This window comes from Castanea sativa, chromosome 3 (genome assembly GCF_040712315.1).
Source record: "Castanea sativa cultivar Marrone di Chiusa Pesio chromosome 3, ASM4071231v1".
Taxonomy (NCBI): Eukaryota; Viridiplantae; Streptophyta; class Magnoliopsida; order Fagales; family Fagaceae; genus Castanea; species Castanea sativa.
Window position 1 is genome coordinate 9,829,699 of NC_134015.1, and position 25,635 is coordinate 9,855,333.

Consider the following 25,635-nt stretch of genomic DNA (forward strand, 5'->3'; position numbering starts at 1 on the left):
TATTATTGTTTTATTAGCCACGTCAGTATTTAGTATGCTAACAGTGAACTCCGTTTGTTACGTAGAACTTTTCTATTAATGAGTTGACGCTAGAGACCAAAATGAAAATGATTTTATATTTTTAGGAACTTACGTAAGTGCAAAATCAATTTAGAAACCAAAATGAGATTAGACCCAAAATGTAGGAATCGAAAATATATTATTATTTATTTTTTACCCAATCACAAGTTATTATAAAAAAAAAACTCATTCCACGTGGCTTTTCCGGCCCCACCTCCTGTTTTTCATATTACCAAAAATACCCTTACTTTCCCATCTCTCTCACACCCACCCTCAAACACCGACACACAAAAAGAATCACACACAGTCACTCTCTCTCTCTCAAATCAACGTAAGCCTTGTCTGCTTGTTCGATTGAGGTCTCAAATTTGCGTATTTGAGTAAGTGTTGTTATTGCCTGTAGTTCATTTTTTTTTTTTAACAATATTTGGCATTAATTTTACAAGGGTTGGAATCTAGTGATGCTTGTAAATTGCAAAAGTTCGGTCTTGATATTTCATTGAAATTCATTAAATTTGTAAATCCTGCCAATTTGAACAAAAAAAAAAAAAGAGTAAATGGTTAAACTTATAAAATAAAAAAAAATTAATGGGTTGAATTGGTTAAACTTAATTTAGTAAATGGTTATGTTATAGCTGCTAAGGGAATTTTGGGGCAGAAAAAGAAAAATGGAAGTTGTATTTTTTCAATCAGTGAGGGCTAGTGGTGATTTGATTGACAGTGTTTTGGCAACCTTGGTAGAGACACAAAGTTGTTCCTGATCCTTCTTTCTATGGGCTGCAAAATGAGAGACAATTGTAGATATTGCTGATTCTGGTTTTTACAACTTTTTAGAGTAAGCTGGTATGCAATTCATGACATAAGACATAAAATATGATCTTGAGATTTTATACTTCTTGAAATGATTTTCATGCTAATTTTTAAGAAATTGTAAGATTGGTTTTTCTTTGGTTGCATTCCCTATAGATTTCACTTGACACTTTTTTTCCTGTCAACCTTGTGTGAACTATTTTCTTGTAATTTTTCAGTACTTGGGTTGTTGGTCACTGTTATTGGGTCAGATTTCAACCAAAACATGGTCTGAAAATTTTTATTTTTCTGGAAATTGCCAATGTTCTTTGGGCTAAATGGCACCTCCAAAACCCATATAAGTATGGGTGGTGAGTGCGGTTGGGGGTCCAAATCCCTTTGGGTGTATGAGTAACTTACCAAGAAAAACAAATAGTAATAGAAAATCAAAAAAAAAAAAAATTCTGGAAATTTTTATATGGTCTTCACATTTCAAATTGAATTGGAATTTATTAAACTTGACTTGAAGCTGGAAGTTCCTGAGCCTTTCCACTTCTCAGTATCAAATCAAAAAGGGAAAAAGAGAAAAGGGTCTAATTGCTTGTCCTTCTGCAGTTAGGAAAGCAGCACCTGGATCTGAATTTTTGTGGAATCAGTTATTCTGTAGAAGTTTTAAATGGGCACAAAAAGCTCATGCCAAAGGGGATGTTTCAGAGGCATTCTCTCAATGTCACTGATATTCTGCATCCTGATGGTCAAAACTTGCTTGCCTTTCCTGTTCCTCTACCAGATCATCCTGGGAGAATTCCCCATAAGGGGGAGCATGGTGGTGATCATGAGGTTTATAGCTAAATCCAAAACCTATTTAGTTTATATATTATTTTATTTTAGAATTACATTTATGATTTTGGATCCCATGCGAGTGGAGTTATGGAGTAAAAATCTAAATTTTGATATGCTTGGAATACATATAATTTAACTTTAATTTGTGTAGATTGGAAAAGATGTTGCCACACAATACGTTCTGGGTTGGGATTGGATGGCTCCTAAAAGGTGACTATGTTTTTTTTACCTTTGATCGTGGTTTATTTTTTTCAATAATGATATTGTTATCTCTAGTTTCTTGTTGGAAAATGAGAGACAGTAGATGCGTATTGATAAGAAATTATTTGAACTTTCCTGTCAGAACCAAAACAAGACAGGTTTCTACAGATATTTGAAACATATTTTTAGTGAATAGTGTCAGTGTGATACATCATTGAGAGATCGGTTATACAGTGGAGAATTATTTGGTTGAAAATGGGTTACAGCTATAAGAATAATTCTTATCTAGTTTTTTTTTTTTGATAAATAATGCAATTCTTATTGATATAAAAAATAGGGTTGCCCAAGTATACATGGAATATACAATAGGGGACTGTACAATCAATTATACAAAGTACATGAGTCTATCAAATCAATAACAAAACATAAAGATAGACTAGGCAAAACTGACATCCAATCCAACAAAGTTCTAAAGATAATGAATTTTAAGGGACACAAAATCCTGTTAACTGAGTTTGACCTAGAAGAACAAAATATAGGCATACAATATACAGTGGATTCATCAAATACAGATAATGTTTTATCCTTCAAAATTCCAAGCTTTTGTTCATTTCATCGATCCTTATATGAGTGGATATCAGCTTCAGGACAGTTTTCCATTTCTAATTAGATGCTTGATCTTTGTAATTTTCATTAATATTGTTGTTGTATGTCTTGCATACTTCCCTTGTAAATGGGTTGCACCTCTGCTATTTAATATGTTATTTACTGAAAAAAAGGGTTTTGAAAGGGAAAGTCATGTGATGCCGAAACTTCTATATGCATTCTCCCATGATAAAGAAGGGAAATTCCACGGACATTCACTTCTGATTGTGTCTTTTGCATTTAAGAATGTGCTTTTTTCTTATTGTAACCTATCCATTTGTTCTATTGACAGTTGAATGAACCATATATTCATAGAATATATCAAAGAAAAATAATTCTGTTTCTAAGTACTTGACATTTGTATGATTACAGGGATAGGAACACTTGCATATGGGATGAGGTGTCTGTATCAACAACTGGGGTGAGCTGTATTGCATAACTTCCTTCCATAACAATAGATATGTGATAAACCATCATGTTAATGATATTTGGAACTTTTAAATGAATGCACTAGTGTAAGATTAATGGTACCCTCATAAGCTGTTGATATGCATGGTTATGAAACATGTAGTATAGATCTCTTCTGTAGTTCCTTATAAACTTTTATTCATAGTCATGCCATTCTTTTTGAATTAGAATTTCAATATTTAACGGCGCTATTGTTTCGTTGGGAGAATTGTTCTATTTATTTTGTAATCATATAATTTTGATACTGATGCTTTATTATTTGATGCAGCGAGTGAAAATAATTGATCCCCACTTGGTTTCATTGTTTTTTGACGATTACAAGAGGGTGTATTTGCATTCTACAACAGAGTTAGAAAATAGAAGTGCCTGGGTTGCTGAGTGTTCTTTGAATATCCAAGTAACAATGGGAGTTGAGGGAAACATTTGTTTAGTACAGCATCTTCAGACTCAAAACTTGTCATTCCCTGCTGGATCACATATGCAATATACATTTCCTGAGGTCAGTGATAGCATTCATTCTTATGAGAATTTTGAGAAGAATAGTCTTCTTTCAGCTTGCCTCTTTCTTAAGCAATTCAAAATTTAAGATACTCTTCTTTTGCTAAGAAGTTACTAACCATTAAGAGCAAACTTCATAGTATCTCTAGGACAATATTAAGTCTTTGCCCCCATTGGATTGCCCCCACATGGAAAATCTAAAAACAAGATTAGACTGGCTTGGAAATAAAGTTTAGGAACTAGGCTATGTGAGCTATCTACGTCCTTCTTCCCAATTGAGGTGAAGAAGACTTGTCGACTTATTCTAGCATCTTATGAGACCTCTAATATTTATCATAAAGTCTGATTATTAATAACCCTGTCTCTTTTGGTGTTAATACATTCCTCCTAATGCTTCTGACACTTGGTATACCCTCTCTTTTTTACTCAAGTACTTTTTCTTCTTTTTTCAGCTAAAGGATTGCTTATGTTTCTACTCATTAAATATGCTCTTAAGTCTTATCTATTTGATGTATAGAATTTACTGTGGTGATGGTGGTTCACCTTGTTTTATATATATATATATATATATATATATATATAGAGAGAGAGAGAGAGAGAGAGAGAGAGAGAGAGAGAGGTGTTCAAGTTACACTTGGTGTAATTTCACAAGAGTTACACCTTTTTATAGTAATTCATATTCATAAGATCTAAGTGTGAAAAAGACACCACTTAACATGTCATTAATATAGAGTTATTAATTGCCACATTAGCTAACTTTCCTAAAAAGACCCACCCACATTCAATGTACCTATCACTTGATCTTTTTCCATTTAAAAAAAAAATTAATGAAGGAAAATGATATTTTCATAATATTGTTCATACTTCCTTAACTATCTCTCACATATTGAATTTCTCGTAGATTTTTCGATTGAGGGAGGTTATTACACAAATAATAAAAAGAAATTAGAAAATTAGTAATTATTTAGTAATCCATTAATGATGATCCCTCCCCCCACTGTCTCTGATCATAACAGTACCAGTTAGTCAATCTCATTCTATGGAATTGTAACATGGGATCCTTACTAAGGCAGAGCACTTTTGCACATTTAATATTGTATGTCCATGTAGTAAATCGTGTAAAGAAATAAAGGCAATGAGAAAGAAATTTACCAAAATTAAACACAGAATCACATCATCAACAAAGTCTTGACCAACTAACAATAATTAGCTACAGTTTTCAGTATCCAAAGAGGATGAAACACAACAAAATTAAATAGGGACACAAGTTCAACTCAGGTTGAATTAAGGATTTATTTTATTTTATTTGTGTAATAACCTTCCTCAATAGCAAAATCTACCAGAAATTCAATATGTGAGAGATAGTTATTGATATTGTACATTACCATTAAAGAAAGGTGGAACCATAAAAGAGCCCCTCCTCCCCCAAGTTAAAAAATTGCATACTGCGCCCAAGGAATATAGCCTTAATTACTTATTCGTGCCTTGAATTATCCAAAATGATATCTAGAGATGTGTAATTTCTGATTACTGAGCATTTGGAGCATCCAATTATTATGGATTCAAATATCCTCAATTCTCATTAGGAGGTCGAACGAAGGACCTATGGAAGTTGGGGTAGCCCAATCCCCATAGGCGTTTTTATCTAGTTTTAGGCTCTCAATACTTCCGTTGTAGGTTATAATGGAACGAATTTGCAGCTTTTCTTCTACAATTCTGACTTATGGTGGCCAAATGGTTTGGGAAAACACTCCTTGTAAAATGTTCATATTACTGTTGATGTAAAGGGATATGGAGAATCTGATGCTTGGAGCCATCTATTTGGCTTCCAAAAAATTGAGTCATATTGTTAGTGCCACGGGTGGGAGGTATTGCTTTGTATGCCTTCTAGAACATTTACATAGGTTTTTATTTTGATATTATGATATGTAGTCTATAAATTTTTGATTTACAGGTTGTTCAAGGTCAACAGACAGCCTATCTTTATCCATGGTGGTAATTGGATATTGTCAGATGGGTTACTATGTCTTTCAAGGGAACATTATGAAACAGACATCAAGTTTCATGCTGACATGAATTTTAATATGATCTGCTGTTGGGGTGGTGGATTGGCTGAGAGGCCAGAATGTTATCATTATTGTGATATGTATGGACTTCGGTGATCTCCCTCTCTCTCTCTCTCTCTCTCTCTCTCCTATGTGTGTGTGATCAATTATAGAGGGTGTATGGAAAATAGAAATAGAAATTTAGAACAAACAACCACACAGGGAACATAGAGATAGAGACTTACATGGTTCAGCTTTGGACATATGTCCAAAGGTGGGCATTGAGGAGAAAAATTGACTAACAAAGGTGACTACAATAGTTGCACAAAACTAAACTCCAAATACACCCAACGAGCTCTTTCTTAATAATAACAAATATTATGGCTACAAAGTCGGTTTGGTGACTTTTTGTGGAGACTACCCAACCAAATAGGACTGGCAATACTATTTGCTTTCTCGTATTGAACAAGAAGATGAAAAACAAACCATACCAAAGTCAGCAACTGTTCTTAGCGCACATGTAAGGGTTAGTTCCACAGCTAGAGAAAAAGTAAGGAAAGTGAGAAGTTGATGGACATAGTTGGGTCTAAACCATTTGGCTTAAGCTTTTGGGTTTGAGTGGTTCCCCAATATATAACAACAGGTACCTCAATGTATTTCTATAGGCTCTAGGTGGACCTCAAGGACACTTCTCAACCTAAAAAATTGGTATTAGAGTTATGGTTCAACTTTTGGTTCGAAATTTTGGACAAGTGTTATTTATAAAAAAAAAAAAAAATGAATAAGTGTCTTGGTTTTGATGTGGTTGGTGTGAATTTGGTTATTGCTATATTTAATGCAACTCTTGTATGCACACTCTGGATTTGCTAAAGACTCACATGCAATGGGAAGCTAAGTTGATGTGGTAGAGGCTCACATGGGAGGGGGAGGTCTATTGTGAGTGAGGGTCGAGTCCCATATTAAAAAAGTAAAGAAAGTGAAGAGTGGATATATATAGTTGGGTGCAAAACCTATTGGATGAAGCTTTTGAGATAGAATGATGTCCCTATATGTATATCAATGGGAGGTTGGTGGGTTAGTAAAATTGGGACAAATCTTGGAACATCAAAGTTTATAGATTCACCAAAATTTGTATGCTTTATACTGAGGGTATTGTCACAGGATGCTTGCAGCGTAAGATGCTGGGAATGCCAAGAAAGTGTTGTAGAGAGTTTTATAACTGATAAAAGCTTTTTAAATTACAGATTCTCTTAAAAGCTTAAGCTATTGGGAATAGTAAATTTAAACATTTAACCACATACTTCTAGTACTGTTACATATGGGCTCTAACTCCCGTTTATAAGGGGAGGCCCAACACATGAGATTTTAATTGGGAGGTTGAGTGGAGGAGTAGGGATCAAACTCAAAACCTCCCACTTAGATACCATGTTAAATTGCCGATTATCCTAAAATTTCAAGCGATTGGGATATGGTAAATTTAATCATTTAACCACATACTTCCAACAAAACTAACAACTATAATATGCAATTCTTTCCTAATAATGATGGTGTTCTTGTAACCATATAAATTGATGATATGTTAATCACTGAAATCAGTCCAATTATGAAAGTTACTATAAATTGTGGCATTGTTGATTTTTATAATGCTTTTAAAAATTATTCGGGTATTTATTTTCTTTGACTTAAATTGTCCACCGAGCTTTTGCCTTCAACTGTAGAGTACTAACATAATGGCAATAGTGTGTCACAAGCAAAATTTATTTCCTTTCCTCTAAGTGTCAAAAGTTGATTTTAAAACAAGCATTACTGATGTTATAAGAACAAGTTAAGACATGAGCAAGCCTATGCTTGTGAGAAAATTCTTTATTTTCTTTGGTACAACTCAACACTTCTTGATTTCTAATTTCCAGGTCAGCTACATGGATTATTACTACCATCATTATCATTTGACCTTGACCTCTATTTCAGGCTATACACTTTGTTAAACAATTGTCTATTTTATCTTTTCTGATTGCCTCTGCCTTAGACCTAATATATTTCTAGTCTCCTCTTGTTCTCGAATGATTTGAAATTTAAATAAAGGACTCCTTACAAGTCAGCTCAGAGGTTTTTGTTTACAAAAATTGTCTTAATCAAATTTTCTATATCTTCTCCTCAAAGCTACGTCTAGATTTTAGTGAATACATTCATTCTGTAGACTATCTTTAATTGCCATTATCAATGATTTAACTAAATTACTTAGGATAATGGCTTTGTTGAGCTCAGTTGTATTTTTTAATTGCCATTTACAGCATTGTTTTTTTCAAAAAAGTTATTTGACATTGTCTGCTGTTTGATATATTGCAGTAGGAGCCTTTGGTACTTTTAATTTTGGCACACTTGGTTATTTAGTAACTGAAGCTATAAAATGTTCCTATTGGAACGAATTCTGCATTGCATTATTTTGAACGATTTATTCTCCTGAGACCCAAGCCTGTCTACAGGGTTAAATATGGCTGAAGTATAACCAAACCTAAGGATTCCAATATTCTAAGTTATTTCAGTATTAAATTACTCTAGTATAACTTGGTCCATTGGGCTGATTTGATTTTTGTAGGTGTGGTAAGAGTTTTGGAGTATTGAAGACATTGAAATGGTGACCCGGTATCAAATCCAAATGGTCCCCTGGATCACAATCTTCTCTTACTATGTGCAAGAGGCACTGTCAAGTTTCTAAGGAACCATCCAAGTCTTGCTCTTTGGGTAGGTGAAAATGAGCAAGTTCCACCAGATGACATCAACAGAGCTTTCAAAAATGACTTGAGACTCCATCCTTATTTCGAAAATTCCAATGAAATCAGTAACTGGTTTTTTCCCCTTATTTTTTGTTTCCAAAAACAATTTTCTATTTTTGAGACTAAAAAACTTGTTTGGCAACCCAAAATGAATAGAAAACAAAAACTGTTCTCAAAACTCAATTTTTGAAAGAAACTGAAAACATGTAAAAGGTTGTTTTCAGTTTCTAATTTTCAAAAGTCAATGAAAACACATATTTAATTTAATGAATCTGTCTCATTTAATGAGTTAGCATTAGAGTTCAAATCCTAGTAACAACATATTTTAGTATTTTCTATTTTTTTATTCAGAAAACTATCTTTTTAATTTCAATTAACCAAACATGTTTTTTATTTAAAAAATACAAGAAAATTGTTTTTTATTTATATTCCCAAAAAAAGTTTTTTGAAAATAGAAAATAAAAACTGTTATCAAACATAACCTTAATCTTTTGAAGCTTTATCTGCAGTGTCAAAAGATCCTAGCCAATATTTTGATGGTACACGTGTTTACATCCAAGGATCCTTGTGGGATGGATTTGCAAATGTAAGGGGGCTTCACTGATGGCCTTATGAAATCCAAAATCTTGAAGCATTATTTAAGAATGATTTTTACAGCCATGGATTCAATGCTGAGGTTGGTTTTGTCGGGATGGCTGTTGCAGATACTATCAGAGCAACAATGTCTCAAGAAGACTGGCAGATTCCATTGTTTAAGCAACTTCCTAGTGGGTACATGGAAGAAGTTCCAAACCCCGTATGGGAATAACATAAATACATTCCCTATTCAAAGCCAAAAAAATGTGTTGATCAGATTGAACTTTATGGAACCCCAAAGGATCTTGATGATTTTTGTTTAGAGGTAAATCAAAATTTTCTCTAGCTATTCTAGATGCCTATTGCTTTTCTCTTTTTTTGTTTTTTTGCTTTTTTTTTGTGGTGACCTAACTTGAAATGATCATCAAGCTTAACTGGCTAACTACATTCAATTTAGAGCTCTGCTGGAGGGTTGGACTTCCCGTAAATACACTAGTCCTGATTTGGAAGGCACAGAACCCTTGGACTGGTCTTGGTGATCAGTTAAATAATCATCTCCTACACCAATCGGCAGGTTTCTATGGCTGTCACTGTGCTGGAAAACCAATCCATGTCCTGCTGAATCTGGCTACATATTTTATAGAGGTAATTTCTACACTAGTAAGAGTTATAATTTATGAGTTTGGATTGGATTTTGAAATTCAATGAATATTTAATATCTGATGAAATGTTTTCATAGGACACATATTGAGCCTGAATAATCTTTTGAATTCATTCAATAAATTTGATATATTTGTTTTGACAGAACAAAATAAAACGTTAGTAAAAAAAAAATCTAGCAAAAATGCTCATAGCTGATTTTCTTTTTGTTTTTGTATGTGTGGGTTGACAAGACCAGGGGTGGCTGAAATGCTTAAATTTGTGTTTCTTAAACCAAATAATATTTCAAAAGGGAGCACATATGAAACTAATGCATTTTACTCAAAGACGTTCTTCGTACTAATGCTATTTAGAATGATACCATGCATCCAGAGATGGTATGTAACTTTGCAATTGTTTTCTGATCCTGCCATCAGCAAGTTGGCAATACTACGTCTGAGGAACTGTCTAACATAGCTATTGAAGTCTCAGTCTGGGATCTAGAAGGTACATTTCCGTACTACAAAGTTTTTGAAAATCTCTCTGCTCCGGCCAAATAACAGTACCCATAGTTGAGATGAAGTATATAAAGTCTAAAAACCCAAAGCTGGTCTACTTCCTTCTCCTCAAACTCTACCACACATCAGACTATGGTATTTTATCTTGGAACTTTTACTGGTTGCATCTATTTGGTGGAGATTACAAGCTGCTGGAGCCATACGGAATGAAAAAAATAACCCTCAAGATTACATCCAAGGTTTTTATCAAAGGGTTCACTTATAAAATTGAAATGCATGTTGAAAATGCGGCCAAGAAAGCTGACTCTAACGGATTAACCTATATGAACAAATAACGTAAGAACGTTATTCCCATTAAGATCACTTTTAAGGTAAGACTAAGCTCCATTCAAGGAGAGTATGAAAGAAAAAAGGACTTTATATCAACGATCGACTGTTAGAATTCTTCCTGTTCATTACTCAGACAACTATTTCTCGCTGGTGTCCAGCAAGGTTATTCCCATTAAGATCACTTTTAAGGTCCCTCCAGGTGTCATGCTTTGAGTTTCACTTCATGGCTGGAATGACCATGACTGTCCATTGAGCTGGGTAAAGAATACTCTTTTAATGTTTGTTTGCAACCTTGTGGAAGTATAAAATCTATTGAGGTCAAGTTTTACAGAGGAAATCATTATCACAAGTTCCTGGAATGCTGGAAATTAATTTCCAACTCTTACATACTTAATTGTCCTTTTTTGCACCGAGAAACATTTTTTACTTAAAGTTTCACTAGTAATACTAGGAATGAAGCAGCTAAATAAATTGAGATAACCTTCTGTATTTCTGCCAATGTTATTTAGTTATTCTTAAGTGAAATACCTTTAATATATGGTGTTGACTCCGTGTGTAAATAATTTGCAGATGTGGACCTTTTTATCACTTGCTTTTTGTGCGTGTTTTCTCAATACTTTATGTCTTGTTTAAGGGAGTGATGGAATGAAAGAAAGATACAGAGAGGAAGGGTGTTTATTCAATTAAAAAAAAGGGTAAGGGATGAGTGAAAGAAATGCATATGAATTTAGTTTGTTTAGCAAACTGGGAATTGGAATTTGAATTTGGATGCTTTGAAATCTAAAGTATAAAATTCTATATAATTTTTCAATTGTCCTTTTTTGTTGACAAAAACAATAGAAATCAATATTAGAAATTTCAAAAGTAAAATTTTGAGTAAATTCCAACTCAAAATTCATCATCTAAATGTAACACAAGAGATAAATTGTGCAAGGAAATGTTACTATGAAGATTTAACTCCAAGTTGGTAAGGAAGCATAAATGCCTTGCTTGCTTCTTTTGTTCCTTTTTTTTCTTTTGTGTTGGAGAAAGTATTTCAAAAGTAAGATTTTGAATAAATTCCAACTCAAAATTCATCATTTAAATGTAACATGAGATAAAATTTCATTTGGGTATAACCTAGATAGCATAAAGAAATCTCATAAATGAATGAGAAAATTTAATGTTAGCATGGACATGTTTGGAAACACAAAAGAAAGAGGAAAAGAAGAAGAAGAAAAAGGAAGTAAGAAATGTTACTATGAAGATTTAAGTCTAAGTTGGCAAGGAAGCATAAATGTCTTGCTTGCTTGCTTCTTTTGTTCCTTCTTTCTTTTGTTTTCTTTTATGTTGGAGAAAGTATTTCTTCTTTGACACAATGATATGATAATCTATTGAGTTGGACAAGGTATATCTTCTTTGGCACAATAGCATGATAATCCTATAAATATAGTAGAAGTTGTAAAGGGTTTTCATATGAACTTAGCCTTAAGAAAATTGATACATAAACTAATTTGGAAGCTTCCCAAGGTGTGTTTTGAAGCCAAAATTGGATTCTTCTTGTTGTAAGTTTTAATAGTTGCTTTTGTAAATTTGTTCATGTGTATGTGTGTTTTTGTAGTGGTATTCATAACTAGTAGGTTACTTTGCTTATTTAAAATTTGTCATATAAATGTTAAACGTAGGGATTATATTGCACTTGTTGCTATATTTTTATGAGATATATTACTTTAAATGGTTTGGTTTACGTTACATTTGATGCAATTTTGATAAATAGTATATCACTCAACTTTTTTTTTACATAAATCATTATTTTCTTCAATCATGTTTTTATTTAATATCTATTACAAGTTAATCACACGCAAAATTTCAAAATAATTAGTTGCTATTTATTGTTAAATTTATAATGGAGCCATTTACTATATTTAAGAATGTAAAAAACTATAATCGCTCTTCATAGATTAATGAGCTTTTCATGTCTAATCACCTTGATATTCAAATAGAATAATAGATCATCCTAATACTTGGTAAGCATGATAGTTGGAGAAAGAAATCTAGTCTAATAGTGGGATTAACAAACTATTATTATGGAAAAAAAGTATTGAGGAATATAACTTCAGTAAAAGTTACCAAGAAGTCTAACTCAAACCAATTTCTATCAAATATTTGTTTTGTCCTTTATTAGTACTAAAATAGTTTACATTTGTTCTCAAACAGTACCAAACATTTTTCCACCATTTTTATCACGTGGGGAAGTGAGGAGTTGAAAATAAATTCTTTTCATGAAGAACATCTGCCAGTGCCACCAAGCTAAATAACTTTTGGCAAAATATTAATATACATAAATGTTAAGGGAGTGATAGACTCAGCATTAAAAAAAATATAAATATTTGTTAAATGAAAAAAAAAAAAAAAAATCCATCATGTTGCAGAACCGAGCTCACATGAGGTTTACGTAAAGCTCTAAAAGGCTTTACTCTTTCATTTTTTTATCCCCATACCACCTTTATGATGTTCAATTTTTCAATAAAAGTATTATTAATTAAAAAAAAAAAAAATTTCTCCCGGAGATTTTGTTGGATTAGCTTTGTTGTTATGAGTTGTAATGGGTAATCTAGGTTAAGTAAAATCTTGTATAAAGAAATAACAATATATAAATATGAAGGCAAACTTAGTTGCACTACTTACTTATATATTGAATAAAGGCAAACATAGATATGTGTTAGATGATTTTAAATAAATGATAACGATTGATATTAACAAGAGAAAAAAAAAAGTAAAAAACAAATTATATTTTTCTAATAACAAGAATGGAGGATCAATTAAAAAAATAGTTTGAATTTTTGTTGTGAAAGCATTCTTACTATTTTATTTCAAACTTTTAGATGCATTCCTTTTATTTTTTTTAAAAATCACATCTATTTTTAATGAAATCAAGTAAACTTTTAGATGCATTCTGTTTACTTTTTTAAAAATCATGTTTATATTTAATGAAATCAAGTAAAGTAATTCCTATTTACACAATACTTTTATGCTTTCCCAGGAAAAAAAAAACTTTTATTTTGAATGAAAATCAATAAAAAGATTTTCAATCAATACAGTTGTTTTTAGGCCTTTCACTGTTTCACATTAAAAAATAAAAAATTCCCAGTACCCAACAAAAGTAAATAGCCATGGGCCACACCCAACTGACCCAAGCCCAAGGCCTTTAAAGAACATTCACGATCAAACTCCAACCTGCTGTGCTGAGTCACGCCCGAATCCGTCTTTTTAATTTTAATTTTTTTATAAAACTTTTTACATTCAATTCTAATTCATTGAGAGCCATAAAAAGTAAAAACAAAATTGCTGCTATATAATATATATTCAACTCAAAGAAAAAAGCAGCAATTCTCATCTCATTACGCAGTCTCTCTCTCTCTTTCTTTTTTTGTTATCTAATTGATTTTTTATTTTTATTTATTTATTTATTATTATTTGGATTCGCCCAGGCTCCCCAGCCCTTTCTTTCTATTCTACGTATTATTATTTATGCCCTTTTTTCTTTTTATTTTTATAAACAATAAAGAAATTTGATGATGATGATGATATGTGTGTGATTGTTTGCATGTGGTCATACAATTAAATAAATAAAGAAGATAGATTAGATTAGATGGAGCAGCAGCAGCACCAACTTCAACATTTTATCCATCCCTACCATCACCATCCCTTGCTCTTCAATCCTGACGACAGAAGCGGACGTTATTGTCGGGGGTGCGACGAACCAGTTTATGGTCCAAGCTACAGTTGTAAAGAATCAGGATGCTATCACTACAGTCATCATAAATCATGCGCTGAACTACCCCTTGGGTTGCACCATCCCTTGCACCCAATCCATCCTCTTATTCTCTTTCCTCCATGGAGATATTCAGCCGATGAGAAACAATTTTACAAATGCGAACTCTGCAAAGAATATAAAGGTATATACACTTATCGGTGTTCCCGCTGCGACTTCAACCTTCGCATCACATGTGCTTCTTTAGCAGCGCCCACCACCATTGAACCTGAATTCCACCACCACCCATTGACCCCCTTTTGGAAGTGGATCACCTTCACTTGCGACCTTTGCGGCAAAAAAGACGAAGGTACGCCCTATCTGTGTCATCTATGCGATTTCTTGATTCATGGAAAATGTTCTATTTTCCCTTGCAAAGTCAAAGTTGTGCGTCACAAGCACCTCCTCCACCTCACCCCTTCTTCTCTTGAATTCCATCCATCCGACTCTCGATTTTGTCAAATCTGTGTTGAAAAGGTGGATACACACTATGGGCTTTACTATTGCTCCAGATGTGATTTTGCTGCCCACCTTCATTGTGCTATGGGAAACAAGGAGAACATAAATTTGCAAGAATTTAAAGATGAGGATGAAGTTTCAGAGCACGATGAATTGGTTGACTCAACAACTTACGAAGTCAAAAAATTCAATGTGGGGAAGGACGGAATTCAAATAGCTGCAGAATTAAAACACTTCAGTCATGAGCATGACTTAAAGCTTACTGATGAGGCTATGAGTAACCAGAAATGCAATGGCTGTGTAAGAGACATTTTCCCCCCGTTTTATAGTTGTGTAAAGTGTAGCTTTTTTCTTCATGAATCTTGTGCTAATTTACCAAAAAAAAAGCGACACCCACTTCATCAACACCCACTAACCCTCTTCCCAAAGACACCTTATAGGAAAAAGGATTTTTGGTGTCGTGCATGTAAACGTAATGGCAATGGCTTCAACTATAGTTGTGTGCCATGCAGATTTAGTCTTGATATTCCATGTAGTTTGATCTCAGACATTCTTACCCACCCTGGTCATGAGCATCGACTTATTCTCTCTAGTATTGAATCTAAACAAAATTGCAGTTGTTGTGATTCAAATATTTACCCAATATTTCGTTGCACCACCTGTGCATTTGCCTTGGACTTCAAATGTGCTACACTACCGCATACCACAAGATATGGGCAACATGAACATGCCTTTACTCTCTGTTACACTGCTGAAGATGACTCTGGTGAATATTACTGTGATATTTGTGAAGAAGAACGAGTCCCAAAGCATTGGTTTTACTATTGTGTAGATTGTAGTTATCCTGCACATCCCAAATGTATTCTTGGAAAATACCCAAATTACTAGTTTGGAGGTGCTTACACATTTGACTATCACCCACACCCCCTTACTTTCATTGAAGAAACTAAAGACCACCCTCAATGTAACAAATGTAATGATTCTTGTGAAGAGTTGATCTATCAATGTGCTCAATGTAATTTCTACATTCATATGAATTGTTTATAAAAAGGACAAATGTGATATAAATTTTTCATTTTATACCAGACTTAGCCCACAGAAATTCTGGTGCATGGAATTCATCAAATAACAATGCAATAATTATTTTTAATGCTCTTTATTGGCATCATAGTTCAAATACGATATAAATACATTGTACCAACTTACAAATTGTTTGCGTGTGGTTGTATCTTGCCTTGTCCGCTTCTGCCAGAAACAAAATGCTTGTAGATGATAGGAATTTTTAGTTTTCTGTATGGTAGTACATTGTTTAGCAATGGAAGTTGAATTTCAGTGTGGAGCATACAGTTCAGGGGTGATGAACACACTGGAACTAAAAGGCATACTACTGGTATCTCTTATCAGGTGTGTATGACTACTTTTCCCTCTATTTTCTATATCTATGCAATTCCGATTGCATTCATTTTTCTTGAGCTCCTATTAATTGTCTATGTTTTCTTCTTCATTAGGGGGTGCCCATTATTTTGAAGAGGGAAATGAGCAATTTGACTCATTACACGAATGCAAAGATTCAACAACATTTCAAGTTAGTATAGATTTGCATGTTTGTCAACATTTTTTATATCATTAGTTTTAGTCATTGATATTATTACTATTATTGTTATTTCTAAGAAAGCTCAATTATGCATGATTTAATTATCATTGATGGTGAGGTTCTTTTCTTTTGTGTTTTCTCAACTTAAACTTTATACGTCGTCCTAGTAAGAATATTGGCCTAGTATTTTAATATAAAGGCACGACATGTACTTTGTAAATGTTGATGTTAAGAACATGGTGATTTGGGGAGCAGAAATTGTTAATAACATGGCTGATTGAGTTATATAGTCTAATTGAACATACAAGATATTCTTTAAAATCTTTTTGGGCAAAGAAACTAAAAATCTTGTGATTCTTGTCTGATAAGTTCAGGGCTCAGTTTAGAAAATGTTAGTCAGACCTTTCCTGGTTTGAAGGATGTCATTGTTACATAATAATAATACTTCTAAAATTTTGAGGGAAAAATAATTTTCTGCGACTTACCTGTGTACTTGTGTTCAAAAAGTCATGCTTTTGGTTTTTTTCCCCTACTTAATTTTTAAGCATTCTGGTACTGTCCCATTGTGTTATTATTATTAATATTTTAATAATGTTATGTGATGTGCCTGTTCTGATCTAATAACTCAGTCCTCTTTTTCATTGCCAAATTCTTATGTTATTTGGTTTTAGTCTCCTAATGACTAGCTGGTGAGGTGCTTTTCTTATCTTCTCTCAACATAAATTTTATACGTCATCTCAGTAAGAATTTTGGTCTATTATCTTAACTGAAGGTACACCAATTACTTTGTAAATGTTGATGTTAAGAACATGGTGATTTGGGAGAAGTAATTGTTAATAACTTGGCTGGTTGAGTTATCTAATATAATTGAATGTACTCTTAGCTAATCTTTTAAAACCTTGTTGGGCATAGAGACTACTTCAAATCCTGTTTGATATGTTCAAGGCTTAGTTTACAGAATGTTAGTCGGACCTTTCTTGCTTTGAAGAATGTCAATTACATAGGACTTATGAAATTTAGGGCCTCTAATTATTATGCTTCTGAAGTTTTTGTTCTATAACATCCATTGTTTATGCCCTTGTTGATAATACTTGTAGAAATTTTTGTTCAATTATAGAGGTTGGCAAGTGTCATGTCTATAGTATGCATTCATGCTTAAGTTATACTTGTTGGAGTACTTTAATTTGGGGCAGAAAAAGAAAATGGAGGCTGTATTTTTCAATCAGCCAGGGCTAACGGTGATTTCATTGACGGTGTTTTGGCCACCTAGGTGGGGGAACAAAGTTGTTCTTGATCCTTTTTTTAGGCTGCAAAACTAGGCAATAATAGATATTTCTGATTCTAGGCCATAGGTACACATTCTTGTTTTCTTACAACTTTTAAGAGTTAGCTGGAATGCAATTCATTGACACGAAATAGGATTATTAAGATTTTATGCTAGTTGAAATAATTTTCATGCCAAATTTTTAAGAAATTGTTAGATCTTCCTTTTGTTGCATTCCTTATAAATTTAACTTGACTATGCCTTTGCCTTTTCCTACCAACCTTGTGTGTAAGTATGGGTAGTGGGTGAGGTTGAGGGTCTGAATCCCCTTGGTGTGCAAGTAACTTACCAAGAAAAAAAAAATGATAGTAATAGATAATAAAATAAAATAAAAGATGGAAATTGTTATCTGATTTTGACATTTCAAATTGAGTTGGAATTTATCAAACTTGTCTTGAAGCTGGCAGTTCCTAAGCCTTTCTACTTTTCAATCTCAAATTTGATCCTCCCTCACCTGCCCCCACCCTCCCGCCCCACAAAAAAAATAAAATAAAAGAAAAGAAAAGAGAAGAGAAAAGGATGCTAGATGCATATTGATATGAACATTATCAGAAATATTCTGTCACAACCTAGCAGAGAACCAAAATGAGATAGGTAACTGCTTATGGGTGTTTGAAAAAACAGATTTCTGTGTAAACTGTGTCAGTGTGATAATTCATTGAGTAATCAGTTATACAGTGGAGAATGTTTTGGTTGAAAATGGGTAACACTTTTAAGAATAATGCTTATGTAGTTTATGTTGCTTATTCATGGCGACCTTTGCGGCATAGAAGACAAAGTAATGCCCTATTTGTGTAATCCATGCGGTTTCTAGATTCATAGAAGATATACTCTTTTCCCATGCAAAGTCAAAGTTGTGTGTCACAAGCACCTCCTCCACCTCACCCATTCTTCTCTTGAATTCCATCAATCCGACTCTCAAATTTGTGTTCAAAAGGTGGATAAATGCTACCGGCTTTATTATTGCCTCAGATGTGATTTTACTGCCCGCCTTAATTTTGCCATGAGAAACAGGGAGGACATAAATTTGCAGGAATTTAAAGATGAGGATGAACTTTGAGAGCTCGATGAATCGGTTGACTTGGCAACTTACAAAGTCAAAAAATTCAATGTGGGGGAGGATGGAACTCAGATAGCTGCAGAAATAATTGATCACTTAAGTCATGAGCATGACTTAAAAGCTTACCAAAATTCTTCTAAATAACCAAAAATGCAATGGGTGCATAGGAGCCATCCTCCCTCCGTTTTATAGTTGCGTAAAGTGCAGCTTCTTTCTTCATGAATCTTGTGCTAATTTACCAAAAAAAAAGCAACAACACCTCATCAATACCCACTAACCCTGCTCCCAATGAAACCAAGTAAGGATTTTATGTGTTATGCTTGTGATCGTAATTGCAATGGCTTCACCTATTGGTGTGAGACATGCTATTTTACACTTGGTGTTCAATGTAGTATGATCTCAGAAATCCTTACCCACCCTGGTCATGATCACAAACTTATTCTCTCTAGTGTTAAATCTTCTCAAAATTGCAGTTGTTGTGATTCTAGAACTTACTCAATGTTCCGTTGTACCACTTGTGCATTCACTTTGGACTTCAAATGTGCTAAACTACCACATTCTACAAAATACAAAAAACATCAGCATCCCTTCACTCTTAGTTATAGAGCTGAAGATAACTTTGGTGAATATTATTGTGATATCTGTGAAGAAGAATGTGACTCAAAGTATTGGTTTTACTTGTGAGGATTGCAATTATTCTGCTCATCCAAATTGTATTATTGGAAATACCCAAATTACAAGTTTGGAGGTGCTTACACATTCTGTCACTCACACCCTCTTACTTTTGTTGAGGAAACTAAAGACCGCCCTCGATGTAACAAATGTAATGGTTCTTGTAAAGAGTTGATCTATCAATGCGCTTGGTGCAATTTCTACATCCACAAGGGTTGTTTATAAAAAGAACAAATGTGATGTTAATTTTTATTTTATGCTAGATGTAGTCCACGTAAGATTTGGTGTGTGGAATTCATCAAATGACAATGCAGTAATTCTTTTCAATGCTCTTTCTTGGCATCATGGTTCAAATACAATGTAAATGCACTGTACCAACTCATGCTTGTTTGTGAGTGGTTGTACCCTGCCTTGTCCACTACTGATAGAAACAATAAGCTTGTTGATAATAAGAATTTTCAGTTTTCTATGTTTTATGGTAGTACATTGTTTAGCAATGGAAGTTGGATTTCAGTGTAGGACATAAAGTTCAAGGTTGATGAACAAATACGGGAACTAAAAGGCAAAATTCTGGTATCTCTTATTAGCTGTGTATGACTACTTTTCCCTCTATTTTCTATTTTTATGCAATTCCAATTGCATTTATTTTTCTTGAGCTCACATTGATTGTCTATGTCTTCTTCTTCTGCATTAGGTGAGCATCCGTTATTTTGAAGAGGGAAATGAGCAATTAGAGTCAAAACATGAATGCAAAGATTCAATAGCATTTTCAGTTATTATAGATTTACATGTTTATCAGCATCTTTTATGTCATTAGTTTTAGTCACTGATATTATTACTATTGCTGTTATTTCTATGAAAGCTCAATTATGCATGATTTAATTATCATTGATGGTGAGGTTCTTTTCTTTTGTGTTTTCTCAACATAAATTTTATACATTGTCTTAGTAAGAATATTGGCCTGGTATTTAATATGAAGGCTCAACATGTACTTTGTAAATGTTGATGTTAAGAACATGGTGATTTGGGAGCAACAATTGTTAATAACCTGGCTGGTTGAGTTATATAGTTTAATTGAATGTACTCCAAGTCCAATGTAATCTTTAAAACCTTTTTGGGAAAAGAGACTACAAATCTTGTGTAATAAGTTCAGGGCTTAGTTTAGAAAATATTGGTCAGGCCTTTCCTGGTTTGCAGGATCTCATTGTTACATAATACTTCTAGAATTTCAAGGAAAAATCATTTTCTGTGACTTACCTGTGTACTTGTGTTCAAAAAGTCATGCTTTTGGTTCTTTTCCTTAATTTTTAAGCATTCTAGTACTGTCTCATTGTTTTATAATTATTATAATTTTAGTAATGTTGTGATATGCTTGTTCTGATCATCTGTGTTAGTCCTCTTTTTCATTGCCTAATTATTACGTTATTTGGTTTTAGTCTCCTGATTACTGTGCAATTAACATAACCATTATTTGCCACCATGAGACTGAATACTTGGCATCTCTTGAGCTTCTTTGTATCCCTTTTTTTTTTTTTTGTTAAATGATTTAAGGTACTATTTTCTCCCCTCAAATTTAAAGTTCGGTTAGGTTCTTGTGCTTCTGCTTTCCACACAAATGAGTTTCAAGCCTCTTCAAAGTTTATAGATTTTGTTATTGGTTTTGGAATCCCACATAGTTTAGAAAATTAACAAGGAGATGCAATAATTCCTATCAAGATTGTTAGTCCCACATTGGTAAGAAAAGAAACAGGGAGATGATATAGTCCCTATACATTGAGTGGTGGTGTAGTTTTTGTTTTGTGCTTGTCGGAGTTTGACATCAAAGATTTGTCTTGTCTTTATTGTGAGAGATTTGTGAGAGGTTTGGTTCTCATCCTGTTTTAAGTTATTTTGCATTAGCAATTGCTATATTTTATGGATAAAATTTAGATACAATACCTTAGGTGCATTACATTAGGTTCTCTATATGTTATTTGTAGTATCCTTTTTAATTTTAATTTTTAATTACTTCTACAATAGTTGTCCCTACCGATTAGTGATTATACCTACTGATTGTTTTGGGGCTAAAAATATGTGCAGATATTATCGAACTACAGCCGATCAGAGATTATTGAGAGGTAAAGCTGTTGCTATGTTTCTTGAATTTTAACAGTGATGTGCTAAGCTGTGCTTATTTTTTTCATTTTAATTTATTTTTCCTTTGCCTAAGCTATATCCATTCAGTTGTTGTTTAGGAATGATTAATTTTTGTTTGGTACAAGTACTCAAGCATTCTAACAAAACTGCCAACTTTTGATAATGTCTCTGGGTATATACTGTATCCAGTATTAACTGATGTGTGCTATTTTACTAGCCCAGCTTGCTTGCAAATACATATTTCGTAATAATTGAGTAAAATGACTTTCTGTGAATCATAATTATTTCACTTGGGAACTTAATGATGTAATCTATATGTACTTCATTATTTATCTGTAGTTTCTTTCATTGTACAATTTTTCTTTTATTCTTATTATTGAGGTTCTATTTTGTAGGGAATGTTTAGATCCATTTGAAAAACTAGAATGTGAAGCATTTGATATCTTTGTTAACGAGGTTCTCTGTGTTGGCAAAGGTACTGCTGCATTAATTTTATTCTAGAATACACTTGATGGATCCATTCTTACCATATTTCTTGCACACACGTACCCCCAAAAGACACCCTCGGTAATTATCATGTGCACAAAGTACACTTTTGCTATTCTACCTATTTCTGAAGATCATAAGCTACTCCCTCTGTTGATTATTCATATTTGGTAAACTTAGAAATGCTTGTTCAATCATATGACCATACTCTAAATATTATTATAATTAAAAAATTACTACAACCTTTTGGGATGAGTGTACAACCATATTTGTGAAAATTACTTTATAAAAATAATTTTCCATTTGATGGTTATCATTTAAATTATTTTTCCAATCAAAATGTGAAATCTTTTGTTTTTCCTCTCTCGCTCATCTATGCAATTTTCGAATCGTCTGTAGGGTGTCCATATTCATGTGTAAAAAGGGCCCCTCATGCCTTCTCATTCGCTTCTATTGGAAGTGCTAAGGGTTTCTTCACAAGGTTGGTTAGTTATCTTATTTTTCCATTCATAGTGAGCTTGTTTGTTGTTAGAGTATTCGTTCTAGGCCCACTTCCCCAATACCTTATGCTATATGTACTCAATTGTACTATTATACTACCAGCTGTACTATACTTATGAACCTCTATACTATCCTAATAAGGTTGAGAGCTTATATAAAGGTTGCTCTTGGCAGCTCATGGTGAACTATATCGTCTCAAACAAGAGCCAGGGCAATCTATTGATGATTTTTTTTTTTTTCCACACATGCAATATCTGTGGGATCAAATTTCACTATATGAACCAACATTGATTATGCATGTAATGCCCTGAATTTCGTGAATATTGGGATCAACTGAAAAAGTTTCATCCTTTGCCTTCAATTGAAAAAGTTTTCAAGGAGCTTGTACAAGAGGTAACGTTTTCAAGTCTTACTATCTTGGCCTTGTAACACAATCTTGGCCACATCTCTGCAATTTGTCAGAATGAGCACTATGATCTCTTTCGCTCTTGATGATTTAACTCTAAATATGATCATTCTCACTTCTGCACCGTCTGTAGGATTTGAGGCCATTTTATTGAATACTGTCGAAAGCATGCCCATGTATCTCAATCCTCAGCTTCCATGGCTAACATCAACAGCATACCGTTGCATCCTCCAACCCCATCACCCAAGGCCAGTAGTTTTGACAAGTCTTCCAACTCATGTTTACATTAACAGCAGTTGACCTAAAGACTCTTATCAATAACATTTTGTCCCGTAAGGTGCATCCTCTTCTATTCTTTTTGTTGCACTAGGTAAACGCTCATTTTTGATATCTTGACCTTGCTTGCTACAATCATATTACACCTGATTCTACCTCTTGTACCATACAAACCCATACTTTTCATATGCCTATCAATCACATTGAGTTGATTGAGCCGTAATTGTCTTTGTTACATACTCTCTGACTCACGTAGCATCACCTCTTTGGAGTTGTGGTATTCACGGCTAGGTCATGCTTCTCTATCTTGTGTCCAAACTTTAGTGTCTGAGGTATTTTAGATTAGGTCTCTTTTTGATCCTTTGATTATAGCTCATCCTATCTTGGAAAACAATAGGCTTTTCCTTGTAATAAAAGTGAGTCTTTGATGTTTGCGCCATTCAAGCTCATTCACTCTAATGCATGCAGAGAATCGCCTATTCCTACTATAGGGGGACTTTGTCAATTTTCTTGGTGACTTTTCATATTGCACATGGATATTTTTTTATTAAATTTTTCTGAGATACTTAATACTTATCATGAGTTTAATAAAATGATTGAAGGTTCTCAAAATCCATCAAAATCTACTAATTTGAAAATTTCCTATAGGACAAACATCATGACTTCCTTAGTATTTCCAAATTATATAGAATTATTTCTTATACATCTTATTGAAGAACTTCACAGCAAAATGGTCGAGTAAAATGTAAACTTCAATGTATTTTGTTGTTTAGACTCATTCTTTTTGCATCTATTATTGCATCTTTCTCAGGCAAAACTGCACTCGCAGTTATCCATAGAGGGTAATAAATTTTTTTCTTGAATAATATAGCCACTTTACAGGATGGTGTTAAGGATATTTTAGAAAAACAAAATACAAGAATTTGAAAAAAGGCACAAGTTGCAAGTTTGGCTTTTTATTGATTAAAAAAAAGGTTTCCACTTTGGTAGTTGCAACAGTATTATAACAACTATTAACATGAATTTGATCCAATGATATTAATTGAATTTCAGTTTTAAAACATCTGTGCATATGATTAGGTCATGGTGAAGACTACCAAGTTAGTAGGTCATTGCCCAAAAAGTTGTATCCATTGCATTACACCTTCACAAAGAATTATCATAGAGGAGCTGCTAGACAGGTAGATAGTCATATCTCTTACCTTCCTGGAAATCATTGTTGACTGTTGTAGTTCCCAAAAATGATACAAATGAATTGTATAGAATCACTTCACTGTAGCCACACTTGTGAAAGAAATGGAGGGAGCATGTATTCTTGACTTCGATTGATTAGTGTATAACCTGCACTCTCATGCTCCATATCTTTTACTGCCAAAAGACCAGGATAAACATGCACTGGTTTGTGCTATGAATAACCATGATGTAATCACATTTCACTGACACTTATACTATCTTACAATTTTAGGACATATCTTATAGCTTCTAACTATAATTTCTATTTCTGGTTTATTTGATATCTTAGTATCTTGAGCACGCCTTATAATTCATTAGCCGAGTCAGAAATGCTTTATTCTCTTGTAGTTAAAGCCAAGTTTGAGAACAATCAGTACCTAAAGCCGAAGAAGCAACCCAAAACTTCAACCCAACATGTTGGCTGGTTTTAACATTTGGATGGTGATGTTTGTATGCTGCTTCAAACTCATGTGGCCAATCGCACCCAGATTATTGGAGAAAATGGAAGCTAATACTGCTAATAGATGCCTCCAATCATCTATGTGAATACTGAATGTTGGTGATGTCAATTTAACTCATCATCTATCTGACTCGTTGCTTGGAGGTGCCTTCTTGTAAAGTGCATGTTCATTGAAAAACAATCTTGGGAAATAATTATTCTGCTAAGGAGGGGGTTGGGGGTTGATTGGATTTATGTCAATGGCATGTGTATGTAGTTAGAAGTTTACATTTCATTTTTGTAATTGTTACAGAATCTATCATATTTTACTAAAGGAAGTTCAGTAAGTAAAAATTTGATGTGATCAATTGATTATGCTCTTATGCTCCACGAAATAGTTCTTTGCTTGCTAAACCTACCTTTTCATAGCGGCAGTTGTCCTTCGAATCTCTTTTCTTGTTGTAAGTTGCCGTGCATGTCAAGGTGCTATAGGTGCCATCTCTGTAGTGAAGTGTGGCTTTTACGGTGGCATTTTGACTTAGGAACCTTAAATGTAGTGTTTACTAATAGTTTTGGTAATGCTTACAGTAAATGGTTACTAAGATAGCCATCTAAACGCAAAAATTTAGTTGCTGTTACAGTTTTTTTGTCTAAAGTTTCACACAAATTGATCATTCCATCTATTGCCATCTATCGTATGCTCAATAATGTTATCATTATGACCAACTTTACGAAAATGTTAAAGTTAAAGAACTAAAATAACAAAAACAATTTTCTTAAAAGAAAAAAAAAACTTTAGGAATGAAAATATAATTTCATGTACACTTAAAGGGTGTAAATTGTGTTTTTAACAAAAAAAGAATGATGATA

At 33.4% G+C, this 25,635-nt stretch overlaps 1 protein-coding gene across 12 annotated transcripts; it reads left to right on the top strand.

Annotated features, from left to right (window-relative positions):
• The first annotated feature begins 323 nt into the window (after nt 1-323).
• Nucleotides 324-25,148, top strand: LOC142627768 (mannosylglycoprotein endo-beta-mannosidase-like). Of its 12 annotated transcripts, none has more exons than XM_075801650.1 (13): nt 5,510-5,662; nt 8,146-8,388; nt 8,833-8,909; nt 9,028-9,224; nt 9,357-9,544; nt 9,976-14,938; nt 15,972-16,042; nt 16,147-16,223; nt 21,368-21,405; nt 21,820-21,899; nt 22,310-22,391; nt 24,174-24,274; nt 24,357-25,148. In XM_075801650.1, the coding sequence occupies exons 6-8, from the start codon at nt 14,018-14,020 to the stop codon at nt 16,163-16,165; spliced, it is 1,011 nt and encodes a 336-aa protein (XP_075657765.1). In that variant the 5' UTR covers nt 5,510-5,662; nt 8,146-8,388; nt 8,833-8,909; nt 9,028-9,224; nt 9,357-9,544; nt 9,976-14,017; the 3' UTR covers nt 16,166-16,223; nt 21,368-21,405; nt 21,820-21,899; nt 22,310-22,391; nt 24,174-24,274; nt 24,357-25,148. The 12 variants fall into 12 exon arrangements, with proteins under 12 accessions (XP_075657770.1, XP_075657765.1, XP_075657768.1 ...); XM_075801653.1 differs by having other exon boundaries at nt 24,675-25,148; XM_075801655.1 differs by lacking the exons at nt 9,976-14,938; nt 21,368-21,405; nt 21,820-21,899; ... (1 more) ...; nt 24,174-24,274; nt 24,357-25,148 and adding exons at nt 324-440; nt 1,465-1,689; nt 1,844-1,902; nt 2,911-2,959; nt 3,275-3,505 and having other exon boundaries at nt 5,459-5,662; nt 16,147-16,172.
• The last annotated feature ends 487 nt before the right edge of the window (nt 25,149-25,635 follow it).

Bases quoted from the DNA above. Each gene is read 5' to 3' on its own strand.
- LOC142627768 (XM_075801646.1), top strand. From the start codon at position 14,018: ATGGAGCAGCAGCAGCACCAACTTCAACATTTTATCCATCCCTACCAT.